General features: G+C 43.4%; 1 protein-coding gene across 1 annotated transcript in view; it reads left to right on the top strand.

Moving 5' to 3' along the window:
* LOC106562491 (death-associated protein kinase 3) overlaps positions 1–18,866 on the top strand; it is a 313,072-nt gene that overhangs the window by 13,163 nt on the left and 281,043 nt on the right. The window contains exons 5-8 of the mRNA XM_045689743.1: positions 4,948–5,077; positions 8,215–8,290; positions 9,153–9,305; positions 11,930–11,975. Coding sequence (XP_045545699.1) covers positions 4,948–5,077; positions 8,215–8,290; positions 9,153–9,305; positions 11,930–11,975 — 405 coding nt within the window. The remainder of the gene's footprint in view (positions 1–4,947; positions 5,078–8,214; positions 8,291–9,152; positions 9,306–11,929; positions 11,976–18,866) is intronic.

The following is an 18,866-nucleotide window of genomic DNA, read 5'->3' as shown; positions in this document are numbered from 1 at the left end:
ACACATACTGTGTACACACACATACTCACACACACACACACATACACGTGTGGTGTGTGTGTGTGTGTGTGTGTGTGTGTGTGTGTGTGTGTGTGTGTGTGTGTGTGTGTGTGTGTATGTGTGTGTTGCCTTTATGAGGCACTACCAATGAGGGAAGCCATTTTAGAGGCGAGGACAAGATTTCGTTTCTATGGTGACAAATAATCTCTGTGGCCAACAGCCCTGTTAGGTGAGCCAGTCTAGTGATGTCATTCATTCAGAAGAGCAGCTGCAACTGAGCACAACACCCTGGTCCCCCTCTCTAATGAATGATAACTACCATGGTGCCATCCTAACAACACCCTGGTCCTCCTCTCTAATGAATGATAACTACCATGGTGCCATCCTAACAACACGCTGGTCCTCCTCTCTAATGAACGATAACTACCATGGTGCCATCCTAACAACACACTGGTCCTCCTCTCTAATGAACGATAACTACCATGGTGCCATCCTAACAACACACTGGTCCTCCTCTCTAATGAACGATATCTACCATGGTGCCATCCTAACAACATGCTGGTCCTCCTCTCTAATGAACGATAACTACCATGGTGCCATCCTAACAACACACTGGTCCTCCTCTCTAATGAACGATAACTACCATGGTGCCATCCTAACAACACACTGGTCCTCCTCTCTAATGAACGATAACTACCATGGTGCCATCCTAACAACACACTGGTCCTCCTCTCTAATGAACGATAACTACCATGGTGCCATCCTAACAACACACTGGTCCTCCTCGCTAATGAAAGAGAACTACAGGGCTACAATAGGAGGAAGTTGTATAGTACAGGACTATAATAAAAGGAAGTTGCAGAATAGAGCGCTCTATTGCCACGGCCTGCACAGATCAGAGACATATAGAAAGATCTATAGACTGCTGTACAAAGATGATAGATATAAAACAGGATGTGTAGACTGCTGTACAAAGATGAGAGATATATAGCAAGATGTTTAGACTGCTGTACAACGATGAGAGATATATAGAGAGATCTATAGACTGCTGTACAAAGATGAGAGATAAACTCAGCAAATAAAGATACGTCCTCTCACTGTCAACGGTGTTAATTTTCAGCAAACTTAACATGTGTAAATATTTGTATGAACATAACAAGATTCAACAACTGAGACGTAAACTGAAAAAGTTCCACAGACATGTGACTAACAGAAATGGAATAATGTGTCCCTGAACAAAGGGGGGGGTAAAAATCAAAAGTAACAGTCAGTATCTGGTGTGGCCACCAGCTGCATTAAGTACTGCAGTGCATCTCCTCCTCATAGACTGCACCAGATTTGCCAGTTCCTGCTGTGAGATGTTACCCAACTCTTCCACCAAGGCACCTGCAAGTTCCCGGACATTTCTGGGGGGAATGGCCCTAGCCCTATCTTTGAAAGACAGAGTCCTGAAAAAGGGACGTTTATTTTTTTGCTGAATTTATATAGAAAGATGTTTAGACTACTGTACAAAGATGATAGATATATAGCAAGATGTTTAGACTGCTGTACAAAGATGAGAGATATATTGAAACATGTTTAGACTGCTGTACAAAGATGAAAGATTTATAGAAAGATGTTTAGACTGCAGTACGAAGATGATAGATATATAGAACGATGTTTAGACTGCTGTACAAAGTGAAGCTGAAATATACAACTGTTTAGAGATGTATGGTCAAATTGGTAACACTTTAGACTGCAGGTACTGTATAATACATTATGGTCTTGTCATGAGCTTGCTTAAATGAGGGCTGGACTGCTGAAATCTGTACTGCTGAGAGCTTCATACTGTAAATCCCATTAATAAGAGACACACTTGGGGGGGGTTGCAGCTCACAGCACTTTACCTCAGATAGAGAGAAGGACAGAGAGGGGGAGAGAGAGAGAAAGTGCTGTGTCAGGTATGGGAAAAGCGTTCAATAAGGGTGCAGTCCTTCCCGGCGTTGACAGAGAGGCTAGCTGTGGTCTCACCACAGGAAGACTGGGGGAGGGAGAGACGGGGAAGGGATAAGAAGAGGGAGACGAAAGAGACGAGGGAGGGGGAGAGATGAAAGAGACAGGGGAGAAGGAGGAGATGAAAGAGGGGAGAGGGAGGGGGAGACAAAAGAGACAGGGGAGAGGGAGGAGATGAAAGAGGGGAGAGGGAGGGGGAGACGAAAGAGACAGGGGAGAGGGAGGAGGAGACGAAAGGGACAGGGGAGAGGGAGAGACGAAAGAGATGGGAGAAGGAGGGGGAGACAAAAGAGACAGGGGAGAGAGAGGAGGAGATGAAAGAGACGGGAGAGGGAGAGGGGGAGACGAAAGAGACGAGGGAGGGGGAGACAAAAGAGACAGGGGAGAGGGGGAGACGAAAGAGACGGGAGGGAGAGGGAGAGACGAAAGAGACGGGAGAGGGAGGGGAGACGAAAGAGACGGGAGGGAGCGGGAGAGACAAAAGAGACAGGGGAGGGAGAGACAAAAGAGAAAGGAGGGAGAGGGAGAGACAAAAGAGACGGGAGGGAGAGACAAAAGAGACAGGAGGGAGAGACAAAAGAGAAAGGAGGGAGAGGGAGAGACAAAAGAGAAAGGAGGGAGAGGGAGAGACAAAAGAGAAAGGAGGGAGAGGGAGAGACAAAAGAGACGGGAGGGAGAGGGAGAGACAAAAGAGACAGGAGGGAGAGGGAGAGACAAAAGAGACAGGAGGGAGAGGGAGAGACAAAAGAGAAAGGAGGGAGAGGGAGAGACAAAAGAGACAGGAGGGAGAGGGAGAGACAAAAGAGATGGGAGGGAGAGGGAGGGCAGACGGGTGACATTTGGGATGCAGACTTTACAGACTGAGGTAAATATGAAGGCCAGGGGTACATAGGAAGTCTCCTTTACACCACAGCTGGCTGGCAATGCCAAAGTCAGGAACACAGTCCGGTCACGGGGATAGAAGGTCGGAGGGCAACATGTTTGACCTTCTGGGTTTGTTTAAAAGGTGTCACCCAGATGCAGGAAACAGGAGGAGAGGAGTAGCCCTGCAGAATATGACAGGACATCCATTTAATAAGGCTGGACTACTCTTTCAACACGTGCTTAAGCCCTCTGACAGTGGTCGTGGTCTTCCTGTCTGGGTTGGCGCCCCCCCCTTGGGTTGTGCCATGGCGGAGATCGTTGTGGGCTATACTCGGCCTTGTCTTAGGACGGTAAGTTGGTGGTTGGAGACGTCCCTCTAGTGGTGTGGGGGCTGTGCTTTGGCAAAGTGGGTGGGGTTATATCCTGCCTGTTTGGCCCTGTCCGGGGGTATCATCGGATGGGGCCACAGTGTCTTCTGATCCCTCCTGTCTCAGCCTCCAGTATTTATGCTGCAGTAGTTTATGTGTCGGGGGGCTAGGGTCAGTCTGTTACATCTGGAGTATTTCTCTTGTCTTATCCGGTGTCCTGTGTGTATTTAAATATGCTCTCTCTAATTCTCTCTTTCTCTCTTTCTGTCTTTCTCTCGGAGGACCTGAGCCCTAGGACCATGCCTCAGGACTACCTGGTATGATGACTCCTTGCTGTCCCCAGTCCACCTGGCCGTGCTGCTGCTCCAGTTTCAACTGTTCTGCCTGCGGCTATGGAACCCTGACCTGTTCACCGGACGTGCTTGTTGCACCCTCGACAACTACTATGATTATTATTATTTGACCATGCTGGTCATTTATGAACATTTTAACATTTTAACATCTTGACCATGTTCTGTTATAATATCCACCCTGCACAGCCAGAAGAGGACTGGCCACCCCTCATAGCCTGGTTCCTCTCTAGGTTTCTTCCTAGGTTTTTGGCCTTTCTAGGGAGTTTTTCCTAGGGAGTTTTTCCTAGCCACCGTGCTTCTTTCACATGCTTTGCTTGCTGTTTGGGGTTTTAGGCTGGGTTTCTGTACAGCACTTTCAGAATATCAGCTGATGTACGAAGGGCTATATAAAAATAAATTTGATTGATTTGATTGATTTGACTTCTTACACCCACGTTGGGTTTGACGGGGTTTATCTGACGTTGGGTTTGACAGGGTTTATCTGACGTTGGGTTTGAAGGGGTTTATCTGACGTTGGGTTTGACAGGGTTTATCTGACTTTGGGTTTGACAGGTTGACAGGGTTTATCTGACGTTGGGTTTGACAGGCTGACAGGGTTTATCTGACGTTGGGTTCCACAGGTTGACAGGGTTTATCTGACTTTGGGTTTGACAGGGTTTATCTGATGTTGGGTTTAACAGGCTGACAGGGTTTATCTGACGTTGGGTTTGAAGGGGTTTATCTGACGTTGGGTTTGACAGGGTTTATCTGACGTTGGGTTTGACAGGGTTTATCTGATGTTGGGTTTGACAGGGTTTATCTGACGTTGGGTTTGACAGGGTTTATCTGACGTTGGGTTTGACAGGGTTTATCTGATGTTGGGTTTGACAGGGTTTATCTGACGTTGGGTTTGACAGGGTTTATCTGACGTTGGGTTTGACAGGTTGACAGGATTTATCTGATGTTGGGTTTGACAGGGTTTATCTGACGTTGGGTTTGACAGGGTTTATCTGACGTTGGGTTTGACAGGTTGACAGGGTTTATCTGACGTTGGGTTTGACAGGGTTTATCTGACGTTGGGTTTGACAGGGTTTATCTGACATTGGGTTTGACAGGGTTTATCTGACGTTGGGTTTGACAGGGTTTGTCTGACGTTGGGTTTGACAGGGTTTATCTGACGTTGGGTTTGACAGGTTGACAGGGTTTATCTGACTTTGGGTTTGACAGGTTGACAGGGTTTATCTGACATTGGGTTTAAAGGGGTTTATCATTATTTTCTGATCATTTTGAACCTAAGGAGACAGGACTGCAACAGGGCCAGTAAACTCATGCACACTAATGATCAGAAACGCTCTCTCAGCAAATCCCTTCACTCTCTTTCTGTTTTTCAGCCTGAGAACATCATGCTGTTGGACAAAAATGTGCCCTTGCCAAGGATCAAACTAATCGATTTTGGACTCGCTCACAAAATCGAGGCGGGAGCAGAGTTTAAAAACATTTTTGGGACTCCTGAATTTGTGGGTAAGATTGCAGTCTTGAGACTGGCTCACATAAACATGTCATAACTAGACCGCTACACATGAATATGAATAACTACATTATCAATGTCAAATCAAATGTTATTTGTCACATGTGCCGAATACAACAGGTGTAGACCTTACAGCGAAATGATGAATACAACAGGTGTAGACCTTACAGGGAAATGTTTACTTACAAGCCCTTAACCAATAAGGCAGTTCAAGAAATAGACTTAAGAAGATATTTACTAAATAAACTAAAGTGAAAAATACAATAAAATAAAAAAGTAACACAATAAAATAACAATACCGAGGCTATATACCGACATGAGTGATACGGGGCGGTAATAATTTAGGCAGGTTACCTTCACAGGGACTATGTTGGTCTGCTTGAATCATATACAATACCAGTCAAAAGTTTGGACACACCTACTCATCCAAGGGTTTTCCTTTATTTGTACAATTTTCTACATTGTAGAATAATAGTGAAGACATCAAAACTATGAATTAACACATATGAAATAATTTAGTAAATGAAAAAGTGTTTAAAAAAATCCTAATATTTTTTATATTATAGATTCTTAAAAGTAGCCACCCTTTGCCTTGATTACAGCTTTGTACACTCTTGGCATTCTCTCAACCAGCTTGACCTGGAATGCTTTTCCAACAGTCTTGAAGGAGTTCTCACATATGCTGAGCAGTTGTTGGCTGCTTTTCCTTCACTCTGTGGTCCAACTCATCCCAAACCATCTCAATTGGGTTGAGGTCGGGTGATTGTGGAGGCCAGGTCATCTGAAGCAGTACTCCATCACTCTCCTTCTCACATCGGCTATGGAGAGCTTGATCACACAGTCATCTGGAACAGCTGGTGCTCTTATGCATGCTTCAGTGTTGCTTGCCTCGAAGCGAGCATAAAAGGCATTTAGCTCGTCTGGTAGGCTCGCGTCACTGGGCAGCTCGCGGCTGGGTTTCCCTTTGTAATAGTTTGCAAGCCCTGCCACATCCGACAAGCGTCAGAGCCGGTGTAGTAGGATTCAATCTTAGTCCTGTATTGATCCTTTGCCTGTTTAGCAGGATTCATTATAAGCGTCCGGATTAGTGTCCCCCTCCTTGAAAGCGGCAACTCAAGCCTTTAACTCGGTGTAGATGTTGCCTGTAATCCATGGCATCTGGTTGGGATATGTACGTACTGTCACTGTGGGGACGACGATGCACTTATTGATGAAGCCGGTGACTGATGTGATGTACTCCTCATTGCCATTGGATGAATCCCGGAACATATTCCAGTCTGTGCTAGCAAAACAGTCCTGTAGCATAGCATCCGTGTCATCTGACCACTTCCGTCCGTATTGAGCGAGTTACTGGTACTTCCTGCTTTAGTTTTTACTTGTAAGCAGGAATCAGGAGGATAGAATTATGGTCAGATTTGCCAAATGGAGGGCGAGGGAGAGCTTTGTACACGTTTCTGTGTGTGGAGTAAAGGAGGTCTACAGTTTTTTTCCTCTGGTTGCACGTGACATGCTGGTAGAAATGAGGTAAAACAGATTTAAGTTTGCCTGCATTAAAGTCCCCGGTCACTAGGAGCGTCGCTTCTGGTTGAGCATTTTCTTGTTAGTTTATGGCCTTAAACAGCTCGTTGAGAGCGGTCTTAGTGCCAGCATCTGTTTGTGGTGGTAAATAGACAGCTGCGAATAATATAGATGAGAACTCTCTTGGTAGATAGTGTGGTCTACAGCTTATCATGAGGTACTCTACCTCAGGCGAGCAATACCTTGAGACTTCTTTAATATTAGACATGACACACCAGATGTTATTGACAAATAGACACATCTCCCCCACCCCTCGTCTTACCAGACGAGGCTGTTCTGTCTTGCCAATGCACGGAAACCCCAGCCAGCTCTATATTATCCGTGTCGTCATTCAACCACGACTCGGTGAAACAAAAGATATTATAGTTCCTAATGTTCCGTTGGTAGGATAGTCTTAATCGTAGATCATCCAGTTTATTCTCCAGTGATTGCACCTTGACCAATAGAACAGATGGTAGTGGTGGTTTACTCACTCGCCTACGAATTCTCACAAGGCACCCCGACCTCCGCCCCCTTTTTCTCTGTCTTTTCTTCACGCGAATGACGAGGATTTGAGCCTGGTCTCGAGAAAGCAGTGTATCCTTCGCTTCGGAACTGGTTAAAGAAAAAAATCTTTGTCCAGTTCGAGGTGTTCTTGAGTTCATGAGACCCTGTGTCCATGTGTTGACGTGTCCAATGTGTTGATGTGTCCATGTGTTTATGTGTCCATGTGTTGATGTGTCCATGTGTTGATGTGTCCATGTGTTGATGTGTCCATGTGTTGATGTGTCCATGTGTTGATGCGTCCATGTGTCGATGTGTCCGCGTCCATGTGTTGATGTGTCCATGTGTTGATGTGTCCATGTGTTGATGCGTCCATGTGTCGCCATGTGTCCGTTGATGCGTCCATGTGTTGATGTGTCCATGTGTTGATGTGTCCATGTGTTGATGCGTCCATGTGTTGATGCGTCCATGTGTCGATGTGTCCATGTGTCGATGCGTCCAATGTGTTGATGCGTCCAATGTGTTGATGCGTCCATGTGTTGACGTGTCCATGTGTTGATGTGTCCATGTGTTGATGCGTCCATGTGTTGATGCGTCCAATGTGTTGATGCGTCCAATGTGTTGATGCGTCCATGTGTTGATGTGTCCATGTGTTGATGTGTCCATGTGTTGATGCGTCCATGTGTTGATGTGTCCATGTGTTGATGCGTCCATGTGTTGATGCGTCCATGTGTTGATGTGTCCATGTGTTGATGTGTTGATGTGTCCATGTGTTGATGCGTCCATGTGTTGATGTGTCCATGTGTTGATGTGTCCATGTGTTGATGCGTCCAATGTGTTCATGAGTTCAATGTGTTGATGAGACCCTGACAAATCTCAGGTATTAACAGGAAATGCACTGTTTTGATGTAAATACTTTCCCATCATTCATTCAGTCATCTAGTGACCTTCTGTCTGTTATTGACACATTCAAGTTAATAATAGAAAGTACACTGTTTCGATCCACTCACCGTTCTATTACTGATGCATTAGTGCAGAGTTCTGCTGATTGGTCAACTGTCTGTTTCAGCCCCAGAGATAGTGAACTACGAACCACTGGGACTGGAGGCAGATATGTGGAGTATAGGAGTCATCACCTACATCCTGTGAGTTTAGGTTCATCACAACATGAAGCATGAACCACACTATCCATGAACCCTTCATAGGAGTTCAACACAACATGAAGCATGAACCACACTATCCATGAACCCTTCGTAGGAGTTCAACACAACATGAAGCATGAACCACACTATCCATGAACCCTTCGTAGGAGTTCAACACAACATGAAGCATGAACCACACTATCCATGAACCCTTCATAGGAGTTCAACACAACATGAAGCATGAACCACACTATCCATGAACCCTTCATAGGAGTTCAACACAACATGAAGCATGAACCCCACTATCCATGAACCCTTCATAGGAGTTCAACACAACATGAAGCATGAACCACACTATCCATGAACCCTTCATAGGAGTTCAACACAACATGAAGCATGAACCACACTATCCATGAACCCTTCCTAGGAGTTCAACACAACATGAAGCATGAACCACACTATGCATGAACCCTTCATAGGAGTTCATCACAACATGAAGCATGAACCACACTATCCATGAACCCTTCATAGGAGTTCAACACAACATGAAGCATGAACCACACTATCCATGAACCCTTCATAGGAGTTCAACACAACATTAAACATGTTTTAACATCATGGTACACTACATTAAACATGTTTTAACATCATGGTACACTACATTAAACATGTTTTAACATCATGGTACATGGTACACTACATTAAACATGTTTTAACAGCATGGTACACTACATTAAACATGTTTTAACATCACGGTACACTACAGACATAAATGAAACATACATGTAACAGGGATGGTGTAGGTGAATACATACAATGTTCCTAACGCTCCTCCTGTTCTGGCTTTGTTGTTGTTGTGTTCCAGGCTGAGTGGAGCGTCTCCCTTCCTGGGAGAGACTAAACAGGACACGCTGGCCAACATCTCAGCCATGAACTACGAGTTTGACGAGGAGTTCTTCTGCAGAACCAGTGAGCTAGCCAAAAGCTTCATACGGCAGCTACTGGAGAGGGACAAGATGTGAGTTGGAGGGGTCAGAGGTTAGAGTTGATGTGGAGAGGAGCGATAACCGGTTAGGTGTTAGGAGGGAGTTGGACGAGGAGTTCTTCTGCAGAATATGACAGCTGCTGGAGAGAGACAAGATGTAAGGAGGGAGTGAGGAGGCGGAGAGGATGATGAGTCAGAGGAGAGGGGTCAGGGGTGAGAGGGTGAGGAGGAGAGGATGAGGAGAGGGGTCAGGGCTGAGGAGGAGAAGGTGGAGAGGATAGGAGACATAGGTGAGGGGTCGGGTGAGGTGGAGAGGGTGAGGAAGAGAGGAGTCAGAGGAGAGGGGTCAGGGCTGAGGAGAGGAGTCAGGTGAGGGGTCAGAGGTGAGGTGGAGAGGGTGAGGAGGGGAGGAGACATAGGTGAGGGGTCGGGTGAGGTGGAGAGGGTGAGGAAGTGAGTGGTCAGAGATGAGGGGTCCAGGTTGAGGTGAGGAGGAGAGGGGTCCGGGGTGATGGGTCAGAGATGAGGGGTCCGGGTTGAGGTGAGGAGGAGAGGGGTCCGTGGTGATGGGTCAGAGATGAGGGGTCAGGGGTGAGCGGTCCGGGTTGAGGTGAGGAGGAGAGGGGTCCGGGGTGAGAGGTCTGGGTTGAGGTGAGGAGGAGAAGGGTCCAGGATGAGGGGTCAGAGGTGAGGGGTCAGGGGTGAGGTAGAGCTGGACAAGAAGTGAGGTTTGGGGTTTGAACCTGTGCCAAAAGACTGTTAGACCACTGAGCTAAAGCCTAGACAATATATATGGAAGCTAACACTAGTCTTCCTGGCTCAGAGAAGGCAAATTATGTATTGTGTTTCTACATCACATTGTAGAACAGCTGTATAGAAAAATGTGATGTAACATATTTACAAACTTTTGAGACCATGAGGTTTGTTTACGTTACTCTGCATGACTCTACACAGTACACACTGTCTTGATGACAGTAACGCTGAATGATCTGTGTACAAGGTCAAAACAGACGACACTGTCACAGTCTAAAATCAAGTTCCTTACATCCTCCTGTTCTATCTGGTCCCTCTTGTGAGGACATAAATTGCATTCAGAAAGTATTCAGAGCCTTTAACTTTTTCCACATTTTGTTACGTTACAGTCTTATTCTAAAATGGATTAAATAAATATTTTTCCTCCTCCATCTACACACAATACCCCATAATGACATCACAATACCCCATAATGACATCACAATACCCCATAATGTATTCAGACCCTTTGCTATGAGACTCGAAATTGAGCTCAGGTGTATCCTGTTTCCATTGATCATCCTTGAGATGTTTCTACAACTTGATTGGAGTCCACCTGTGGTAAATTCAATTGATTGCACAAGATTTGGAAAGGCACACACCTGTCTATATAAGGTCACACAGTTGACAGTGCATGTCAGAGCAAAAACCAAGCCATGAGGTCGAAGAAATTGTCTGTAGAGCTCCGAGACAGGATTGTGTCGAGGCACAGATCTGAGGAAGGGTACCAAAACAATTCTGCAGCATTGATGGTCCCCAAGAACACAGTGGCCTCCATCATTCTTAAATGGAAGAAGTCTGGAACCACCAAGACACCTAGAACTGACTGAGCAATCGGCGGGGAGAAGGGCCTTGGTCAGGGAGGTGACCAAGAACCCAATGGTCACTCTGAACGAGCACCAGAGTTCCTCTATGGAGACGGGAGAACCTTCCAGAAGGACAAGCATCTCTGCAGCACTCCACCAATCAGGGCTTTATGGTAGAGTGGCCAGACTGAAGCCACTCCTCAGTAAAAGGCACATGACAGCCCGCTTGGAGTTTTGCCAAAAGGCACATAAAGACTCTCAGACCATGAGAAACAAGATTCTCTGGTCTGATGAAACCAAGATTGAACTCTGAATGCTAAGCGTCACGTCTGGAAGAAACCTGGCACAATCCCTACAGTGAAGCATGTTGGTGGCAGCATCATGTTGTGGGGATGTTTTTCAGCGGCAGGGACGGAGACTAGTCAGGATCGAGGGAAAGATGAACGGAGCAAAGTACAAAGAGATCCTTGATGAAAACCTGCTCCAGAGCGCTCAGGACCTCAGACTGGGGCGAAGGTTCACCTTGCAACAGGACAACAACCCTAAGCACACAGCCAAGACAACGCAGGAGTGGCTTCGGGAACAAGTCTCTGAATGTCCTTGACTGGCCCAGCCAGAGCCCGGACTTGAACCCAATTGAACATCTCTGGAGAGACCTGAAAATAGCTGTGCAGCAACGCTCCCCAACTAACCTGACAGAGCTTGAGAGGATCTGCAGAGAAGAATGGGAGAAACTCTCCAAATACAGGTGTGCCAAGCTTGTAGCATCATACCCAAGAAGACTCGAGGTTGTAATCGCTGCCAAAGGTGCTTCAACAAAGTACTGAGTAAAGGGTCTGAATACTTATGTAAATTAGATATTTGGGCTTTTTATTTTTTTTACTTTGCAAAAATTTCTAAAACCCTTTTTTTTCATTATGGGGTATTGTGTGTAGATTGATGAGGGCAAAAAAATGATTTAATTCATTTTAGAAAAAGGCAGTAAACGGAACAAAATATGGAAAAGGTCAAGAGGACTGAATACTTTCCAAATATAGTGTAAACATGTTTGTCTTCCAGGAAGAGATTAACTATTCAAGATGCCCTCAACCATCCCTGGATCAAGGTATATCATTGTCATATGAAAACAGAATACTATCATGATTGACAGCTTGATGTTAAGACATGCATGTCGTTTTCTTTTGTGACATAACTTCCTGTATTTTATGATTTGCATAACCGCCTCCTAATTATACTGTGACATGTACTGTTCAGGCAGAAATGGATTTGTTTCTTGTTTGTACGGTTTTTAAATACTTGGTTTCTGACCATGTAATGCATGTTAAGCTGTTATGGACTGCACCTTCCACTCAGACAATGTAAAATATATAATGGCCTGGGCTACACCTCCCACTCAGACAATGTAAAATATATAATGGCCTGGACTGCACCTTCCACTCAGACAATGTAAAATATATAATGGCCTGGACTACACCTCCCACTCAGACAATGTAAAATATATAATGGCCTGGACTGCACCTCCCACTCAGACAATGTAAAATATATAATGGCCTGGGCTACAACTCCCACTCAGACAATGTAAAATATATAATGGCCTGGACTGCACCTCCCACTCAGACAATGAAAAATATATAATGGCCTGGGCTACACCTCCCACTCAGACAATGTTAAATATATAATGGCCTGCACTGCACCTCCCACTCAGACAACGTAAAATATATAATGGCCTGGACTGCACCTCCCACTCAGACAATGTAAAATATATAATGGCCTGGACTGCACCTTCCACTCAAACAATCTAAAATATATAATGGCCTGGACTGCACCTCCCACTCAGACAATGTAAAATATATAATGGCCTGGACTGCACCTCCCACTCAGACAATGTAAAATATATAATGGCCTGGCTAGTCAGATAGAGGGAGCTCTAGTCTGTTAGTTGGAATCAGATGTGTGATTCATTCAGATTAGTTTTTCCTGATAATGTTTGTCCTGCCATGTTTGTGACTCTTAACTTAAATGTGCAACCAGTTGACAAAAGAGCTTGACGTTTGGTGATGGAAAGAATCAAAAGAAGATGGATAACTAACCATGTTACCTGTAGTGTTGTCTGTGGTTTGGTAATGGTTAACTAACCATGTTACCTGGAGTGTTGTCTGTGGTTTGGTAATATATAACTAACCATGTTACCTGGAGTATTGTCTGTGGTTTGGTAATATATAACTAACCATGTTACCTGGAGTGTTGTCTGTGGTTTGGTAATGGTTAACTAACCATGTTACCTGGAGTGTTGTCTGTGGTTTGGTAATATATAACTAACCATGTTACCTGGAGTGTTGTCTGTGGTTTTGTAATGGTTAACTAACCATGTTACCTGGAGTGTTGTCTGTGGTTTGGTAATATATAACTAACCATGTTACCTGGAGTGTTGTCTGTGGTTTGGTAATATATAACTAACCATGTTACCTGGAGTATTGTCTGTGGTTTGGTAATATATAACTAACCATGTTACCTGGAGTGTTGTCTGTGGTTTGGTAATGGTTAACTAACCATGTTACCTGGAGTGTTGTCTGTGGTTTGGTCATATATAACTAACCATGTTACCTGCAGTGTTGTCTGTGGTTTTGTAATGGTTAACTAACCATGTTACCTGGAGTGTTTTCTGTGGTTTGGTAATGGTTAACTAACCATGTTACCTGGAGTGTTGTCTGTGGTTTGGTAATATATAACTAACCATGTTACCTGGAGTGTTGTCTGTGGTTTGGTAATATATAACTAACCATGTTACCTGGAGTGTTGTCTGTGGTTTGGTAATGGTTAACTAACCATGTTACCTGGAGTGTTGTCTGTGGTCTGGTAATGGTTAACGAACCATGCTACCTGGAGTGTTGTCTGTGGTTTAGTAATGGTTAACTAACCATGTTACCTGGAGTGTTGTCTGAGATTTGGTAATATATAATGAACCATGTTACCTGGAGTGTTGTCTGTGGTTTGGTAATATATAACTAACCATGTTACCTGGAGTGTTGTCTGTGGTTTGGTAATGGTTAACTAACCATGTTACCTGGAGTGTTGTCTGTGATTTGGTAATGGTTAACTAACCATGCTACCTGGAGTGTTGTCTGTGGTTTGGTAATGGTTAACGAACCATGCTACCTGGAGTGTTGTCTGTGGTTTAGTAATGGTTAACTAACCATGTTACCTGGAGTGTTGTCTGTGATTTGGTAATATATAATGAACCATGTTACCTGGAGTGTTGTCTGTGGTTTGGTAATATATAACTAACCATGTTACCTGGAGTGTTGTCTATGGTTTGGTAATGGTTAACTAACCATGTTACCTGGAGTGTTGTCTGTGATTTGGTAATGGTTAACTAACCATGCTACCTGGAGTATTGTTTGTGGTTTGGTAATGGTTAACTAACCATGTTACCTGGAGTGTTGTCTGTGGTTTGGTAATGGTTAACTAACCATGTTACCTGGAGTGTTGTCTGTGGTTTGGTAATATATAATGAACCATGTTACCTGCAGTGTTGTCTGTGCTTTTGTAATGGTTAACTAACCATGTTACCTGGAGTGTTGTCTGTGGTTTGGTAATGGTTAACTAACCATGTTACCTGGAGTGTTGTCTGTGGTTTGGTAATATATAACTAACCATGTTACCTGGAGTGTTGTCTGTGGTTTGGTAATATATAACTAACCATGTTACCTGGAGTGTTGTTTGTGGTTTGGTAATATATAACTAACCATGTTACCTGGAGTGTTGTCTGTGGTTTGGTAATGGTTAACTAACCATGCTACCTGGAGTGTTGTCTGTGGTCTGGTAATATATAACTAACCATGTTACCTGGAGTGTTGTCTGTGGTTTGGTAATATATAACTAACCATGTTACTTGGAGTGTTGTCTGTGGTTTGGTAATATATAACTAACCATGTTACCTGGAGTGTTGTCTGTGGTTTGGTAATGGTTAACTAACCATGTTACCTGGAGTGTTGTCTGTGGTTTGGTAATGGTTAACGAACCATGCTACCTGGAGTGTTGTCTGTGGTTTAGTAATGGTTAACTAACCATGTTACCTGGAGTGTTGTCTGTGATTTGGTAATATATAATGAACCATGTTACCTGGAGTGTTGTCTGTGGTTTGGTAATGGTTAACTAACCATGTTACCTGGAGTGTTGTCTGTGATTTGGTAATGGTTAACTAACCATGCTACCTGGAGTGTTGTTTGTGGTTTGGTAATGGTTAACTAACCATGTTACCTGGAGTGTTGTCTGTGGTTTGGTAATGGTTAACTAACCATGTTACCTGGAGTGTTGTCTGTGGTTTGGTAATATATAACTAACCATGTTACCTGGAGTGTTGTCTGTGGTTTGGTAATGGTTAACTAACCATGTTACCTGGAGTGTTGTCTGTGGTTTGGTAATATATAACTAACCATGTTACCTGGAGTGTTGTCTGTGGTTTTGTAATGGATAACTACCCATGTTACCTGGAGTGTTGTCTGTGATTTGGTAATGGTTAACTAACCATGCTACCTGGAGTGTTGTTTGTGGTTTGGTAATGGTTAACTAACCATGCTACCTGGAGTGTTGTCTGTGGTTTGGTAATATATAACTAACCATGTTACCTGGAGTGTTGTCTGTGGTTTGGTAATATATAACTAACCATGTTACCTGGAGTGTTGTCTGTGGTTTGGTAATATATAACTAACCATGTTACCTGGAGTGTTGTCTGTGGTTTGGTAATGGTTAACTAACCATGTTACCTGGAGTGTTGTCTGAGATTTGGTAATATATAATGAACCATGTTACCTGGAGTGTTGTCTGTGGTTTGGTAATATATAACTAACCATGTTACCTGGAGTGTTGTCTGTGGTTTGGTAATGGTTAACTAACCATGTTACCTGGAGTGTTGTCTGTGATTTGGTAATGGTTAACTAACCATGCTACCTGGAGTGTTGTCTGTGGTTTGGTAATGGTTAACGAACCATGCTACCTGGAGTGTTGTCTGTGGTTTAGTAATGGTTAACTAACCATGTTACCTGGAGTGTTGTCTGTGATTTGGTAATATATAATGAACCATGTTACCTGGAGTGTTGTCTGTGGTTTGGTAATATATAACTAACCATGTTACCTGGAGTGTTGTCTATGGTTTGGTAATGGTTAACTAACCATGTTACCTGGAGTGTTGTCTGTGATTTGGTAATGGTTAACTAACCATGCTACCTGGAGTATTGTTTGTGGTTTGGTAATGGTTAACTAACCATGTTACCTGGAGTGTTGTCTGTGGTTTGGTAATGGTTAACTAACCATGTTACCTGGAGTGTTGTCTGTGGTTTGGTAATATATAATGAACCATGTTACCTGCAGTGTTGTCTGTGCTTTTGTAATGGTTAACTAACCATGTTACCTGGAGTGTTGTCTGTGGTTTGGTAATGGTTAACTAACCATGTTACCTGGAGTGTTGTCTGTGGTTTGGTAATATATAACTAACCATGTTACCTGGAGTGTTGTCTGTGGTTTGGTAATATATAACTAACCATGTTACCTGGAGTGTTGTTTGTGGTTTGGTAATATATAACTAACCATGTTACCTGGAGTGTTGTCTGTGGTTTGGTAATGGTTAACTAACCATGCTACCTGGAGTGTTGTCTGTGGTCTGGTAATATATAACTAACCATGTTACCTGGAGTGTTGTCTGTGGTTTGGTAATATATAACTAACCATGTTACCTGGAGTGTTGTTTGTGGTTTGGTAATGGTTAACTAACCATGTTACCTGGAGTGTTGTCTGTGGTTTGGTAATGGTTAACGAACCATGCTACCTGGAGTGTTGTCTGTGGTTTAGTAATGGTTAACTAACCATGTTACCTGGAGTGTTGTCTGTGATTTGGTAATATATAATGAACCATGTTACCTGGAGTGTTGTCTGTGGTTTGGTAATGGTTAACTAACCATGTTACCTGGAGTGTTGTCTGTGATTTGGTAATGGTTAACTAACCATGCTACCTGGAGTGTTGTTTGTGGTTTGGTAATGGTTAACTAACCATGTTACCTGGAGTGTTGTCTGTGGTTTGGTAATGGTTAACTAACCATGTTACCTGGAGTGTTGTCTGTGGTTTGGTAATATATAACTAACCATGTTACCTGGAGTGTTGTCTGTGGTTTGGTAATGGTTAACTAACCATGTTACCTGGAGTGTTGTCTGTGGTTTGGTAATATATAACTAACCATGTTACCTGGAGTGTTGTCTGTGGTTTTGTAATGGATAACTACCCATGTTACCTGGAGTGTTGTCTGTGATTTGGTAATGGTTAACTAACCATGCTACCTGGAGTGTTGTTTGTGGTTTGGTAATGGTTAACTAACCATGCTACCTGGAGTGTTGTCTGTGGTTTGGTAATATATAACTAACCATGTTACCTGGAGTGTTGTCTGTGGTTTGGTAATATATAACTAACCATGTTACCTGGAGTGTTGTCTGTGGTTTGGTAATATATAACTAACCATGTTACCTGGAGTGTTGTCTGTGGTTTGGTAATGGTTAACTAACCATGTTACCTGGAGTGTTGTCTGTGGTCTGGTAATGGTTAACGAACCATGCTACCTGGAGTGTTGTCTGTGGTTTAGTAATGGTTAACTAACCATGTTACCTGGAGTGTTGTCTGAGATTTGGTAATATATAATGAACCATGTTACCTGGAGTGTTGTCTGTGGTTTGGTAATATATAACTAACCATGTTACCTGGAGTGTTGTCTGTGGTTTGGTAATGGTTAACTAACCATGTTACCTGGAGTGTTGTCTGTGATTTGGTAATGGTTAACTAACCATGCTACCTGGAGTGTTGTCTGTGGTTTGGTAATGGTTAACGAACCATGCTACCTGGAGTGTTGTCTGTGGTTTAGTAATGGTTAACTAACCATGTTACCTGGAGTGTTGTCTGTGATTTGGTAATATATAATGAACCATGTTACCTGGAGTGTTGTCTGTGGTTTGGTAATATATAACTAACCATGTTACCTGGAGTGTTGTCTATGGTTTGGTAATGGTTAACTAACCATCTTACCTGGAGTGTTGTCTGTGGTTTGGTAATGGTTAACTAACCATGTTACCTGGAGTGTTGTCTGTGGTTTGGTAATATATAATGAACCATGTTACCTGCAGTGTTGTCTGTGCTTTTGTAATGGTTAACTAACAATGTTACCTGGAGTGTTGTCTGTGGTTTGGTAATGGTTAACTAACCATGTTACCTGGAGTGTTGTCTGTGGTTTGGTAATATATAACTAACCATGTTACCTGGAGTGTTGTCTGTGGTTTGGTAATATATAACTAACCATGTTACCTGGAGTGTTGTTTGTGGTTTGGTAATATATAACTAACCATGTTACCTGGAGTGTTGTCTGTGGTTTGGTAATGGTTAACTAACCATGCTACCTGGAGTGTTGTCTGTGGTCTGGTAATATATAACTAACCATGTTACCTGGAGTGTTGTCTGTGGTTTGGTAATATATAACTAACCATGTTACTTGGAGTGTTGTCTGTGGTTTGGTAATATATAACTAACCATGTTACCTGGAGTGTTGTCTGTGGTTTGGTAATGGTTAACTAACCATGTTACCTGGAGTGTTGTCTGTGGTTTGGTAATGGTTAACGAACCATGCTACCTGGAGTGTTGTCTGTGGTTTAGTAATGGTTAACTAACCATGTTACCTGGAGTGTTGTCTGTGATTTGGTAATATATAATGAACCATGTTACCTGGAGTGTTGTCTGTGGTTTGGTAATGGTTAACTAACCATGTTACCTGGAGTGTTGTCTGTGGTTTGGTAATATATAACTAACCATGTTACCTGGAGTGTTGTCTGTGGTTTTGTAATGGTTAACTACCCATGTTACCTGGAGTGTTGTCTGTGATTTGGTAATGGTTAACTAACCATGCTACCTGGAGTGTTGTTTGTGGTTTGGTAATGGTTAACTAACCATGTTACCTGGAGTGTT

This window comes from Salmo salar, chromosome ssa11, assembly GCF_905237065.1.
Source record: "Salmo salar chromosome ssa11, Ssal_v3.1, whole genome shotgun sequence".
Taxonomy (NCBI): Eukaryota; Metazoa; Chordata; class Actinopteri; order Salmoniformes; family Salmonidae; genus Salmo; species Salmo salar.
Note: the sequence above shows the minus strand (reverse complement) of the source record. Positions and strands in the feature narration are given on the sequence as shown.